Source organism: Rattus norvegicus, chromosome 12, assembly GCF_021556685.1.
Source record: "Rattus norvegicus strain SHRSP/BbbUtx chromosome 12, alternate assembly SHRSP_T2T, whole genome shotgun sequence".
NCBI classification, from domain to species: domain Eukaryota; kingdom Metazoa; phylum Chordata; class Mammalia; order Rodentia; family Muridae; genus Rattus; species Rattus norvegicus.
Genome location: NC_141545.1, coordinates 25,931,084 through 25,944,806, shown reverse-complemented (window position 1 = coordinate 25,944,806; position 13,723 = coordinate 25,931,084). Strand labels below are relative to the sequence as shown.

Here is a 13,723-nt window from a genome sequence, read left to right as displayed (position 1 = left end):
CCTCCCATCCGTGTGTTGAAAAGTGCCACTTTGAGCTGGGCATGGTAGCACAAACTGCAGTTTCAGAACGTTTTGGAGGTAGAGGCAGGAGAATCAGGAGTTCAAGGGCATAGTAGCTACAGAGGAAGTTTAAGACCAGCCAGAGATACAGGGGACATTGTCAAAAAGGAGAAACCAAAGGCACTGGAAGTGGCCAAAAGCAATGCTTTCCTGCGGTGAGTTGGTTAACTAACTGTTCTGAGTCTTGTTTTTTTTCAAGTGTAAAGTGGGGTGGGGGTTAAAATCTGAATCACGAGATTGTCTGAAGGATCAGAGGACACACATTGTAACAACTCGATACATATTAGTTGCTATTAAAGGGATCCTGGTGCTGGGCGGTAGTGGCGCACACCTTTAATCCTAGCACTCAGGAGGTAGAGGCAGGTGGAGGCCTGAGTTCGAGGCCAGCCTGGTCTACAGAGAAAGTTCCAAGACAGCCAGAGTTACATTGGGAAACCCTATCTCAAAAAAAAAAAAATGCTGTAAAGTGGGGGCTGGATAGAGGCTCAGCCATTAAGAGTACTGGCAGGGGGGCTGGGGATTTAGCTCAGTGGTAGAGCACTTACCTAGGAAGCGCAAGGACCTGGGTTCGGTCTCCAGCTCTGAAAGAAAAAAAGAAAAGAAAAAGGAAAAAAAAAAAAGAGTACTGGCTGCCCTTCCAAAGGACCTGGGTTCAATTCCTGGCACCCACATAGCAACTCACAACTGTCTGTAATTCTGGTTGTGTGGCATCTGACACCCTTACACAGATAAACATGTAGGCAGAGCACCAAGGTAAGTAAGAACAAATACATCGGTTAAAGAAATAAAGGACTTTGTTGGAGAGCTGGGGACACAACTCAGTTGGTAGAGTGCTCACCTTGCATGCGTGAGGTGCTGGGTTCCAGCTCTGGTACCACAGAAGCCCCGTTATGACGCTATACACTTGGAATCCCAACAATTCAGAGGTTGGACTCAGGAGGATGAGGAGTTCAAAGTCACTGTGGGCTATGCAGGGAGCTCAAAGCCAGCCTCGGTTTACAGATCTTGTCTCCCAGTGGGGAAAAGGTTTTAAGGTTGTGATTTATTGAACGTGACGACTCTCTTTGAGTCTAAAATAGTGCTGAGTAAGCCAGAAGTAGGGACAGTAAATCCCCACTGGGTGCGTGAGAAGTGTTACATCTGTCTCCAGGAAAAGGATGTCTTTATGAAAGAGGCAAGGAAGAGGACGAGGGGATGGAGAGGTGGCTCAGTGGTCACAAGCACTTGCTCCTCTTGCACAGGACCCAGATTCAGTTCCCAGCACGTACATCAGGCAGCTCACAACTATCTGGAACTCAGGTTCTAGGGGATCCTATGCTCTCTCTCTCTCTGTCTCTCAAGGGCACTTCAGGCATGTGGTGCACATATGTGCTCTCAGGCACACAGGCATACACATAAAAATGATAGAAAAGTAAAGAACTCAGAGATCCACCTGTCTCTGCATCCCAAGTGCTGGGATTAAAGGCGTACGCCACCACTGCCCAGCTTCTTCTTTTTAAAGACACAGAGTCAAGTGTATCTAGGTTGACCTCCAACTTCCTGTGGAGAAGGCGATGACTGGACTACTAATTCTTCTGTGTCCATCTCTGGGGTGCTGAGACTACAGGCATGTACACCTTGTTTTAGGAGGTTCTGGAGATGGAATCCAGAGTCTCATGCCTGCTAGGCACCCCCTGACACCCCCTGACAGGGTCTCTCTTACAGCCAAGGCTAGCTGTGAATTTGTGACCTCCCTGCTTCAGCTTCCCTGGCTGGGGTTACACGCATGATCACGTCTGTCTCTCTCAGTGGTCCATGCCAACAATTCCACAGGTGGCAGGTGTGGCATGCCTTATGGGGTTATAACCTCCCTGGGGCCACATTTCCAGTCCTACCTTCTTTCCTCATTGCACAAAGCTGGCGTCATGAATGGAGCCAGGGTTGGCTTGGAAGGGGCGTGTGCAAGACCAGGTGCTAGGGGCTGAGTTTGGACAGAGTAAGAACTGTGTCTTGGAAACTCCCCTTCCCCCAAACACAGGAGGGTCTTTGGCCGGCCAGAATTCTTTTTTTTTTTTTTTTTTTTTGGTTCTATTTTTTGGAGCTGGGGACCGAACCCAGGGCCTTGTGCTTCCTAGGCAAGCGCTCTACCACTGAGCTAAATCCCCAACCCCCCGGCCAGAATTCTTGACATCCCATTCATTTGCTGACAAAACAATGAAAGGAGAACGGGGTAGGATGATGTTGTAAAGGACATACAAGGGAGGAGAGAGAAGTCTAGTGCCAGGAACAAAGACAGGACCCAGTACAAACCCACCCTGGTTGCCATCTTTTTTTTTTTTTTTCCTGGTACTGGGAAAGCACTCTGCTCTGCTGAGCTACAACACAACCCCCCCCCCCCCTTAAATTGTAACATTTATTTTTAGATGTGGGTGTGGACTAGCTCATGCTAAGACCTGTGTTTGTGTGTAAGTCAGAGGACAACTTGCTGGAGCTGGTTTTCTTCTTCCACTGTGGGGTTCCCAGGGAACAAATTCAGGTCACCAGGCTTGGCAGCAAGCATCTTGGCCCACTGAGGTGTCTTGTCTGCCTTTCATTGGGTTTTCTCCTCTTTTTCTTTCTTTTAAGATTTATTGTATGTGATTATTGTATGTGATTTATTGTATGTGATTTAAGATTGTATTTTAAGATTTTATGTATGTGAGTACACTGTACGCTGACTTCAGACACACCAGAAGATCCCATTACAGATGGTTGTGAGCCACCACGTGGTTGCTGGGAATTGAACTCAGGACCTTGGAAGAGCAGTCAGTGCTCTTAACCTCTGAGCCATCTCTCCAGCCCACACTGGGTTTTCTTTAAAAAGAAAGAGTGGAAAGCAAAACTCATTTATATATATATAAGTGACACACACACACACACACACACACACACACACACACACACACACACCTTCCCTTGCCCTCCTAATAAATTATTCATTGCCCTGCTCTTGTATTTGACATAGCGTCCTTGAAAGGAGAATGGGGTAGGATGATGTTAATTTACCCAATTATCAGGTAAAATCTTTTTAGAAAAGTATAAACAGCTTCCCCAACCCAAAGGCTGAGAATGTCCTTGGATCTCATCCGAGGTATATAACAGAGATGGCCTCTCTGCTCTAACCCATACCTGATGTTCCCAGCTGGGTATTTGAGAGATACCTTGATTTGTAATTGTCTTTGTTCTTTGTTAATGCAAAAACATTATGGCCCCGTTACCATATTGGGGTGTGGTATTTGGGGTGATCTGAATCTTTTTCCGGACCATGGTCACGCTCCTTTTGGTTTCACAATAAAGTATCCTATTACCTTTAAGGTTCGAGCTGTGTTTGGCATTAGAAACCCTTTAGTCTCAGGCTCATCCAAAGGTAGACACTGTGTACCAGTCAGCCTGCTTTTACATCAACATAAGATGCTGGTTTTCTTTTCATGAATGTGTGCTCTATGCATGTGAGTTCACCTGTGCACATCTATGTGTAGACCTGTGTGTAGGTGCAGTTGCTCCATTCATGTGTGTGTGTGTGTGTGTGTGTGTAGACCATGAACAGCAGGTGTCTTCCTCTCTCACCTTGTTTGTTAAGGCAGTGACTGGATGTGAGCCTGGAACTCAATGTTTGGCTGGCTGGCTGGCTGGCCATTGACCCCTGGAATCCAGCACTGGGGTTACTGGGTTTTACATAGATGCTGAGAATCAAAACTCAGATTCTTTCTTATTCCTTTTCCCCCCTTTTTCTTTTCTTTTCTTTTTGCCTTTTTATTTTAAAGATTTATTTTATATATGTGAGTATACTGTTCTCACTGTCACTGTCTTCAGACACACCAGAAGAGGGCATCGGATCCCATTACAGATGGTTGTGAGCCACCATGTGGTTGCTGGGATTTGAACTCAGGTCCTCTGGAAGAGCAGTCAGTGCTCTTAACCACTGAGCCATCTCCCAGTCCCCTTTTGTTTGCTTTTCAAGATGAGTATCTTTGTGTAGCCCTGGCTGTCCTGGATCACACTCTATAGACCAGGCTGGTCTTAAACTCAGAGATCTGCCTGCTTCTGCCTCCCGGGTGCCGAAATAGAGGTGTGAGCCGCCACTGTCGGTCTCTGAATTCAGATTCTAATGCTTGTGCGGCAAGCACTTTCCCGTGAGCCATCTCCAGTGATGCTGCTGTCTGTCCCCTGGGTGCCAGCCTCTGGATCTTCGTGGAAGACCCTCGAGGAACCCTTTAACATGAATTCTGTATGGATGGCTCCCCACTTGCTTCCTCCCACTGCCCCAAGCGACCCAGCTTCCAGCAAGAGCATTCGACTTCTTGTGACTATCTAGATTCTTGATGAAGAGAAACAGAAGCTCCATTTTGTTTTGGTTGTTGCTGCTGTTGTTGTTGAAGAACCACAGAATCAGGCAATGTTGTGCCTGGAAGCTCCTTTCTCCACCTCACAAGAGAAAAAAATGTGAAGAAAAAAAATCCTATTTTTGCAGGGTGTGGTGGTGCATGCCTTTAATTCCAGCATCCAGGAGACAGAGGCAGGTGGATTTCTGGGAGTTCGAGGCCATCTGGTCTACAAAGTGAGTTCCAGGACAGCCAGAGATAGTGAGACCCTGTCTTAAGCAAGCAAGCAAGCAAGCAGGCAAGCAAGCAAACAAGAAGTTAATACAGGAAGGTTTATACTCTTCTACCTTCCCTCTCCTTTTAGCCCAGGCTGGTCTTAAATTCTCTGTGTAGCTGAGGATGACTTTGGATTCCAGATCCTCTTGTGCTGCCTCCAAATACTGGGAATCCAGGCTTGCACCATCACACTCTGCCAAACTTTTATCCATTCTTAAAAGTGTAAAAGAAACCACACATTGTCTATCCTTTGCAGACTGGCAAAGAGTATCATCCACTCTAGTTGCTATATCAATAGTTTGTTTTCCATTATTGCGGAGTACTGTTTTATGGTATTCGTGTACCACATTTTAACCCTTTTATCTGTTGAAAGGCATTTGTAGTTTGGAACTATGAATAATCGGATATTTCCCATTGTCTAAGGATATGGAATTGGAGGTCACGTTTTTGGGGTTTAATTAACCGGCTCTCTCATAGCTCAATGTGTTCACTAAGAATGGCTCTGAATAACTTCAGATTGATTCTTTTCTGCTTCCAACTCCCAAGCTGTCATTGCTTTTAACGTCTTCTGTGTGTGTGTCTGTGTGTGTAAGCGGTGGTGGTGGGGGTGTGAGGGACTAGGATGTGGATTTTACTTACTCTAAGTGTTGATCACAACACTTAGACAAGTTGATCACAACACTTAGACAAGTTGAGACAACTTGTGGGAGTTCTCTCCTTCCTAACCTCTGAGCCATCTTGCCAATCCCCAGGACATGGATTTAAAATTAAGGCGATATTCCGTTAATTCCTGTATTTCCGTACTCATATATCAGAATATAGGATTTTGCAACAAGTCCGCTTCTACGTACAGAGAAGCTTTGATTTGATCAGCATTCAGAAATGACCAAAACCTTAAGGAACATTGGGCGGCAGGGGAGGGGCGCGCCGCTCAGGACTTCTAGAAGCGGGAGCAGTGAGGATTTTGTTACAGTAAAAGAGGACTAACAATCCCAGAACAAATGAGCAAAAGAATCTGACAGGCAAGGACGCTACATTCGCGTTCCCTAAAGGAAAAGTAGTCTTGATGGGAAAACGTTGAGCACCTAGGGAACCGTTGTTCTAACGCCCTGCCCTTAAAGGCGAACAAGTGAGGGCGGAAGTGCGTCCGGAAGCTGGGGGGCGGAGTGGTGGGAATGACGTCCAGGAGCGCCAATGGAGTGGCGCGGCGGGCTTGTTGTCTTACACCGGTGGGTAATGGCTAACGGTTTCCGGTAGTGGTAGCCCCCCGAGGGTGGGAGAAAAGAGGCGACGCCGCAGCCCGAAATCCCAAATCCCTACAACAAGATGATGAACTTCGGGACGTCCCCGTTAGAGTCCATTGAAAGCGAAGGGGCCTTGGAGACCCTAGGGCCACCCCCGGAGCCGCGAGCACCGGAACCCTGGGTCCTAGAGACCGAGCCGGGCTTGGACTTGAGTCTGAGCCCGAGCCCACTGCCCGAGAGTCCGAAGCAGCGGAAGAATAGCCCGGGTCAGCGGAAGGGGCGGCGAGGCGGTAGCCGGAGGGGGCGGCAGGTGAGCGGCGGCGTTAAGGTCGGGCCCCCTGCCCGCCGAGGGCCCGGGAATCCGCTGCTCAACATTCCGCCCTCTGCTCCCAGGTTCGTTTTCAACTGGCGCCGCCCTCCCCTGTCCGGTCGGAGCCGCGAGTGGCGGCTGGTGCACTGGGCGACGGTCATGAGTTGGAGGCACCGGCTCTGCAGAGCAGTTTGGCTTTGAGTCTGGAGCTGCAGAACGCGCGCGCCGCTGTCGCCAGCGGCCAATTTAATGCCTCGAAGGCGGTGGAGGAGCAGCTGAGAAAGTCGTTCCAGACCCGCTGTGTCCTGGAGGAGACCGTGGCAGAGGGTGAGGGGGGCAGACGGCCGGCCCGGTGCGGTGGTCTGGGTGAAGGGCGTCCCTCACCCCCGCCTTCCCTGCGCTCTCAGGGTTGAACGTGCCACGCTCTAAGCGGCTCTACCGAGACCTGGTGAGTCTGCAGGTGCCGGAGGAGCAGGTCCTGAACGCGGCGTTGAGGGAGAAGTTGGCGATGTTGCCACCGCAGCCCCGAGCCCCGCCCCCGAAGGTGAAGGATGGGATCCAGGGACTTGGGCATCCCTCTATGCCCTGGGCTCTCTTCCTCCACCCGGAGAGTAACCTGCCTCACCTTCCCACAGGAGGTGCTTGGGCCGGGGCCCGACATGACCATGCTGTGCAACCCAGATTCTCTGTGGTATGAATCTCCGCACTTGACAGTGGATGGGCTGCCCCCTCTAAGGCTTCAAGCCCGGCCCCGCCCTTCAGAAGATACCTTTCTCATGCATCAGATGCTGAGGCGCTGGGAAGCATAGCCCTCAAAACTCCGGAATGCTAGTCTGTATTTTTTGTTCGAACTGTTTTTTCATAGAATAAAATGTTTTTTTCCCCTAAATCACGGAACTGTTCTTGGGAGCTTAGATAGGACAAAGTGTCAAGGTCTTAGGTCCTGGTTGGAAGCCCCCAACCCCCACTCTACGATGGCAAGAGGAAAGCACTGTCCCAAGTGTGGGGTCAGATCTTCCTCTTCACTTAAATCACAACCTTATAGTTATATAATTCATATTATGATATGGCTTCAGGCTGGGTGGGTTCAGAGCAGCGGTAGTATCTGATGAAGCATGTACAAAGCCCTAGGGTCAGTCCTCATAGTGAGTGCATGAGTGAAGGCAAAAACTGGTCACCAAGTTCCACTTTGGCTGGGTGTGATGATGAAGGACACTTGAGGTAGAGACAGGAGCAGGCATTCCAGGCCAACCTAAGTTAGTTGATACTGTCTCAAAACAACACTGCATACACACACTGCCCCATTGTAAAAACTTTCTACATAGCTCTGGTTGCCTTATAACTCTTGTTGTAGACCGAGCTAGTCTTAAACTCAAGAGACTTGCCCTGCCTCTGCTTCCCAAGTGCTGGGACTAAAGGCATGTACCACTACTTCTGAGCAAAAAGTACTTCTCCAAATGTGGGTTTTAACATTTAATGATTGCTTCAAAGGAGACTTTGCTGGCTTCCTTTTATCTGAGTGTTACCCACCTTGTCTGGGACTACTAAGAGAGTTTTCAAGGTTCCAGCCACTCTTGAAAAACTAACCAAGACCCATACTTTGCAAACCACCCAGGCATCTCATTCCACCAAGGGGAGCAGGTTTGTGGCTCTGGGCTGGTAACCATTTCTGCTTCCATTTTACCTCCACTGTCAAGCACTCTAAAGTTAACTTGCTTCAAACTTCCATACACACATACCTGGGGTTTATTCTGAGGAAGGTAACTTGGACCCATCCCCATCTTAAGCAGTGCATAAGGGTACTGTACTGCCTAGTTTCTATCAACATTGATGCAAGCTCGAGAGGAGGGAGCCTCAACTGAGAAAGTGCCTCTTTAATCAGGCTGTAGGCCAGCCTACAGGACATTTTCTTAATTAGTGGTTGACAAGGAGAGGGCCTGGCTCATTGTGGGTGGGCTGGTAGTCCTGGGGTCTATAAGAAAGGCTGAGCAAGCCACGAGGAACAATTCAGTAAGCAGCACCCCTCAATGGCCTGTGCATCAGCTCCTGCCTTCTGACCTTGCCTTCCCCTGAGGTATGGAAGCACAAGCTGAATAAATCTCTTCCCCAACTCTTTGGTCATGGTGTTTCATAGCAATAGTGACCCTAAGACAGGTACTAACAGTCTTCCAAACTACCGACCTCTCTAACCTCTACTTCTTTGAGACCCTGAATCACTATGCAGTCAAACCAGGCTGGCTTCACACCTTGAGGTCCTGCCTGTCTCTGCCTCCCAAGTGCTGGGATAAGAGGCCTATGTACTACCACACCCAATAAAACCTACCCTCAAGAGACTAGCATGGGCAAAGGGATCACACATTCCTACCAGGTAGCACTTAGTACCCGGATAGAAAGTGCCCGACACCGGTGCAGGGGGGCCACTGCCCTAGTTATCAAGTTTATTGTGCTGTTCTCATGTTCCAAACCCAGCTCCCTCCCACCGGGGACAGCAGAAGGACTTTCACAGTACCTGTGTGTCTCCTTACCAAATTTCCCCTCTAACACCCTTAGTCCAACCATGGTCCATTTAAGTGCAGCTAGGAACAAAGGCTGAGGAGAAGCAGGAAATCTTCCGAGAAGAGGAGGAAGGGCCTAGAGAATTTGACATTCCCCCTTCCCATGCCCTAGGAGGACAGAGTCAGCAAACAGTCCATGCCATCCAGCACAGCAGGCTGGGAGAGGAAGCTGATGGAATTCCAGCACAGCTGGGCTTGCTCAAGTGCCAGAGGTGTCAGGGAGGAGACGTGGGGTAGCAACTTAGGAAAAGCGCTCTTTACAGATCCAAGAAAAGGAGAAACTTTTTGGAGTTAGGAAAGACCTTGGGATAATTTCCTCTTCTTCCAGGTCCTCAGGAGCAGCAAGGGCAGCCTCTTCACAACTTCTAACTCAGAAAGCCACTCAGTGGCTGGGAGATCGGGCCTTGTGGAACAAGTACACCGGACGCTGGAAGCCTGCAGGGAAGAACACAGAGGCAGGTGGGTAGGACCTTGGGGTTCTCCACAGGGCCTGTACCCTTGTGGCCAGGACCAGCCCCTCCCAGCCATTCTTACCTCTGGAGGTGTTACTTGGTGTGGCCACAAGCTCATAGCTGGAGAAACCCACCTCTGGAGATGTCAGGTAGGAGCTGAACTGTTCTGGCTTCAGCTGGATTCGAAAGTAGTTCTTATAGATTGTTTCCTAAGGGAAAAAGGGAATGGGTTACTTCTTACCACCCTTTCTCCCTCGGCCAATTATGACACTCTTTTCCTTGCTCAGGAAGTCTGAGCTGGAGGATGTAGTGGAGGCAAGACCAGCCTGCACCACAGAGCCAGTTCAGGCCAGCAGCTTAGCCAGCCCCAAATAAAAAGGGGCCGGTTATTGTCAGTCCAAGTCTTTAATTCCAGTCCATAGGAGGCAGAGGCAGATGGGTCTCTAAGTTTAAGAGAGCCTGGTCCAGAGTAAGCTTCAGGACAGCCAAGGCTACACACAAAAACAGTCTTGAATAATAAGGACTGGGGCTGTAGCTCACTGGTAGAGGGTAGGTTATCCCTGCCACGTGTGAGGTAAGGGGCTCAGTCCTCCGTAAAAATAAAAAGGTGATTATTCCCTCTCTCCACAGAAACCCAACTCACTGTGAGAGACTTTCTCCTGCAGTAGGACGACCACGGTTGGGGCTCCAGGACCAGAATGCCCCCAGGTCGCAGATGCCGGTAGATCCGGCGGAACATTCTCTTCAGCCCCTCATCACCCCAGTTCAGGTGCACCCACTTGGTGAGGCTGAAGCAGAGCACCACATCATACTCAGGTCTTTGGGCATCCACCAGCTCATCTCTGTCCAGGACATAGTTACCCTGTGGGCCAGAAGAGGGGAAGATGTCAAAAAGAGGGATGAGAAGCACTGCTGGCCCCACAACCACCTGAGGACTGAGAACCTCACTTCAGCCCTGTGGCTTCCTGAGGCTCTTCCCAACAGCACCCTCTTTTAGCCCCATGTTCTCTTCTCCCTTTTAAGCTCCTGGTGCTAAACCAAACAAACTTAAAGGGGAGCCTGGTTAGGTTTAAATTGAGCTAATTTATCTAATGGTTAACTGGAGAAATTACAGTGTTCCCAAAACCCTTACCCAGGAGACCTCACATACAAAGGCCATGCACTGTTTTAAAGACAGAGACTCTTAAGCTGTGTTTCAGGTCTGTTCTTTCTCTAAGGAAATAACCTTAAGAAATCTCTTTTTAAAGAAGGTAAACTCATCACCATTCCTGGGGAGACATTTCCCAGGCCAAGCCACTGGCAAAAGTTCCCCTGGATGGCCTAACAACTGTGTAATGGAGGGAACTAGCATGATGTCAGGCTGGGCACTCGCTCCATGTAGAGCCCTGCCTTCACTGCCCCTTCTCATTGTTCAGTCAGCATGGGAAGACAAGCCCATGAGTTCCTGACCAGTAATTTCAGCAGTCTGTGCTGCATCTGGGGAAAAAAGGCAAATAAAGTCCCTATCAAAGTCCCAAACTACACATATTGGAGTGTTTCCCCTCCCCCAGACACCCAACTTCAGGCTCCCTCAGGAGATTTGAGGACAAGGTTCCATCTGGACTCAACAGGAGAGGTTACCCTCAAGGGAAGCGGATTGTTTGGATTTTAGTCCCAGTTGGAAGCAGAACAAGTCAGCCCCCTATGTTAGGGATGAGATCCTTGTTTGTAGTCATGAGAAAAGACCAGATGTTAGAGCCTGAAGGTAGAGATCCCACTTTCCACGTTATAGGAGCAGAGATAACACACCCAGCAGAGATTCTCTGGCCAATCCAGACTGTTCTCTCCGGGAGATGGTTCTTGTATGAAGGAACAGATGCATGGATATGGCCATCCCCCCCAACACATCCCTACTTAATCTCATCTTCACATTGGGACCCTATTCCAAGAGCCTCTGGACTCTTACCGTGACGAAGACGACATTGTTGGGGAAGACAGATGTGTCCGCTCCATCCAAGGGCAAATGGGGTGCAGCGATGGGACCCCGGCTGGCTGTCAGTGAGGCTGGGAAGCAGCTCCTTTTTCGGACAGTGGTAGTCCCTTCCTCCCCCTCTGTCCCTGGGTCCCCCTCAGAAGTCTGAGCTTGGAGACGAAGCTCCTCGGACAGGTAGTGTCGGATATTTTGGCGGGCAGAGTGGATAAGTCGTGGATCAATGTCCAGCCCCACCATGCGGGCTGGGCCCCACTTGCAGGCAATACTTAGGGTCAGATGGCCAACGTTGCAGCCCAGATCTAGGACGTCCCGGCCTTGAAACCACTCAGGCTTCAATACCCTAAGGCGCATGTCCTCACAGGAAGGATTGCGATAGCCATAGTACTTGCAGTAATTCCCATACTGGAACTTGAGCTGTTGCTTTTTGAAGCCAGTTGCAGGTAGTGGGTGGTGGTGACGGCCTCCCCCACTCCCTCTGCCCTTTTCCTTGGAACCCTGGCTTCCACCCCTAGCCCCTGCCTCTGACTTGCTGGAAGTCCTGCGACGTTTGCGATGTCGGGAGGAGGAGGAAGAGGGTGCAGAGGTAACTGAGGCAGCTGGAGGGGCAGAAAGGGAGCCTGAGGAACCCTGCAGGGCAGACGGAAGGGGAGACACAACTTCATCCCTGCAGTTGATGGCTGTGTTGAGTTCATAGGGTTGAGGGTCATCTCGGTTCTGGCCTCTGTGCTGCTGCGTAGCACCCTCCCCATGGACTGAGGGTGTGAGAGGGTCAGTGGGCAGCACAGCTTGGCTATCATTCCCTCCAGATGCCTGCTGCTGCTGGTGGTGCGGTCCCCGGTGTCTATGGCGCTTGCGACCAATCTTGAGTGGTGAAGCAAGCACTACATGGGCTTCATCAGTGCACGTGTTGAGACTGAGTGGGTCAGTGATATCTTTTGGGATGAGGATCTCCACAGGGTCTCTCCCCTTGGCCGGAAGTGGGGATGACTTTGGGGTCTCCGCATTGAGTGCGCGACTCACTTCCTCATCCAGGAGGCTATTCAGGTTCAGTGGATCAAATATATTACCCCCCAGAAGGAAATTGGATGGTAACACGGAGTCGCAGTCCGAATTCACTCGCCGGCGCCTCTTGAAGGCCGGATGTTTGAAGCTTCCACCGCTCCCTCCCCCCACGTTACAGCTATTTCTTCTTTTGCCCCCACCACCCCCTGGGGGTCGGTGGGGCTGGTAGCCATTGCGAGGTCGAGGAGGGGCTGGGGGACCCAGGTCCGTCCCGCCCCCTCCCCGGCGCTCCTCCCCCACGTCCGCAGGAGCGGCAGCTCGCCCGTGGGGCTCCCCATGCGTCTGTGCCTGGGGGCCGCCCCCTCCGCTGGCTGTGGCCCCGGCCGAGTGCGCGCGTGGGCCCGGCCCGCGTTCTGTCCCGTCGAGGAGCTCCCCGGAGGCAGCCTCTTGGTGCGATCGCACCTCGGGGCCGCCCCCTCCACCCGACTCATCTTTGAGCGGCGGCGGTGGGGCTGGCACCAGAAAGGGCTCCTTCTCCGCCGCCATCTCGATCATCTCCTCTCCCTGTTTAATTTCCCCTTCCCAAGCGAGGGTACTGAGAAGAGATCAAGGGGAAGCCCCCCTGTAACCCTTCCTAAGACCACCTCACTCCCTCCTTCCCCGAGTGCGCGCGCAGCTCTGCCTCGCGCCCAAGCGCCTCCACCTCCCTCCCGCAACACACCAAGCGCGCTCCACTCGCCCGCGAGACCAAAACAAGATGCCCGCGAGACCCGGACAAGCCGAGGAACCAACTGCGCGTGCGCTGACACCCTTTTCTCCGCCGCCTCTACCACTCTGCCGCGAGCGCGCACGACGGGCGCGCGTTCCGCTCGCCCAGGACCCACGCATGCGCGCTCCGCCACCACCCAGGCTGCGCGCGCATCGGGAGTGCGAACCAACTTAACGGCTCTGAGAGTTTAAATACAGCCCCCCCTCCCTAATAGCCTCACCCTCCCCCAGCCCGAGACGCCCACCGCCCCACACGGACACCCGACTTCCCTTCGCTGCTAAGTCCAAGCCCTACTGATATCCTTTGTCTCTGCTGTGAGATCCCACCCACCGTAGGCGGGGAACGGGAGCTGGTGTGAAAAGGTCTCCTTGACACCCGACCCTTGTTCCTGAGGAATGAGGCTCCGCGGTCTCCGCCCGGCTCTAAACCCAACAACCTCCCTGCCCCGCCTCCTTCCTCCCCCATCCCCGCCCCTCCTAGAGAGCGCCTGCGCACCGTCCTTTTGGGCTTGCGCGGGTTGAAGGGGCAACACGTGCTGGAGATGATGCTCCGCCCCCTCCGTCCTAGGGGCGGGGAGTATGACGTCGTTTCCTTAGGTTAGATGCACGCAGCGTGCGTCAGCACGTTTCCAAGGGTTGTGCATTCCCAGGAAAGGGGCAAGCTCATGAATTATTCATGAGCAATCTAGTCCTTCCCCTCCTTCTTCCCGCCCATCTCATTAGAATTAGAAGGATTTAGGAGAA

At 51.5% G+C, this 13,723-nt stretch overlaps 3 protein-coding genes across 7 annotated transcripts in view; 2 read left to right on the top strand and 1 right to left on the bottom strand.

Moving 5' to 3' along the window:
• The window catches only part of Zcwpw1 (zinc finger CW-type and PWWP domain containing 1), a 218,144-nt gene that overhangs the window by 173,671 nt on the left and 30,750 nt on the right, over nt 1-13,723 (top strand). Inside the window, 1 exon segment of one of the 3 annotated variants that reach the window (NM_001432081.1) lies at nt 13,141-13,576. The exons of the other annotated variants lie outside the window; for them this stretch is intronic. Within the exon segment in view, the coding sequence (NP_001419010.1) occupies nt 13,522-13,576 (55 nt within the window). The 5' untranslated portion in view covers nt 13,141-13,521. 3 annotated transcript variants of the gene reach the window in all.
• Ppp1r35 (protein phosphatase 1, regulatory subunit 35) lies at nt 5,925-10,424 on the top strand. Of its 3 annotated transcripts, XR_015634134.1 has the most exons (6): nt 5,932-6,230; nt 6,314-6,557; nt 6,638-6,774; nt 6,866-7,061; nt 9,114-9,244; nt 9,868-10,424. XR_015634134.1 is itself a non-coding variant. In NM_001109451.1 (4 exons), exons 1-4 carry the CDS (start codon nt 6,003-6,005, stop codon nt 7,037-7,039), a joined length of 783 nt encoding a protein of 260 aa, NP_001102921.1. In that variant the 5' UTR covers nt 5,925-6,002; the 3' UTR covers nt 7,040-7,118. The 3 variants fall into 3 exon arrangements, 1 of the variants encoding a protein (NP_001102921.1); NM_001109451.1 differs by lacking the exons at nt 9,114-9,244; nt 9,868-10,424 and having other exon boundaries at nt 5,925-6,230; nt 6,866-7,118; XR_015634135.1 differs by lacking the exons at nt 6,638-6,774; nt 6,866-7,061.
• Nucleotides 8,638-13,357, bottom strand: Mepce (methylphosphate capping enzyme). Its single transcript, NM_001100678.1, is given in 4 exon segments — nt 8,638-9,220; nt 9,320-9,446; nt 9,881-10,099; nt 11,183-13,357. Coding segments are annotated over 4 exon segments (1,983 nt in total). The 5' UTR covers nt 12,767-13,357; the 3' UTR covers nt 8,638-9,167.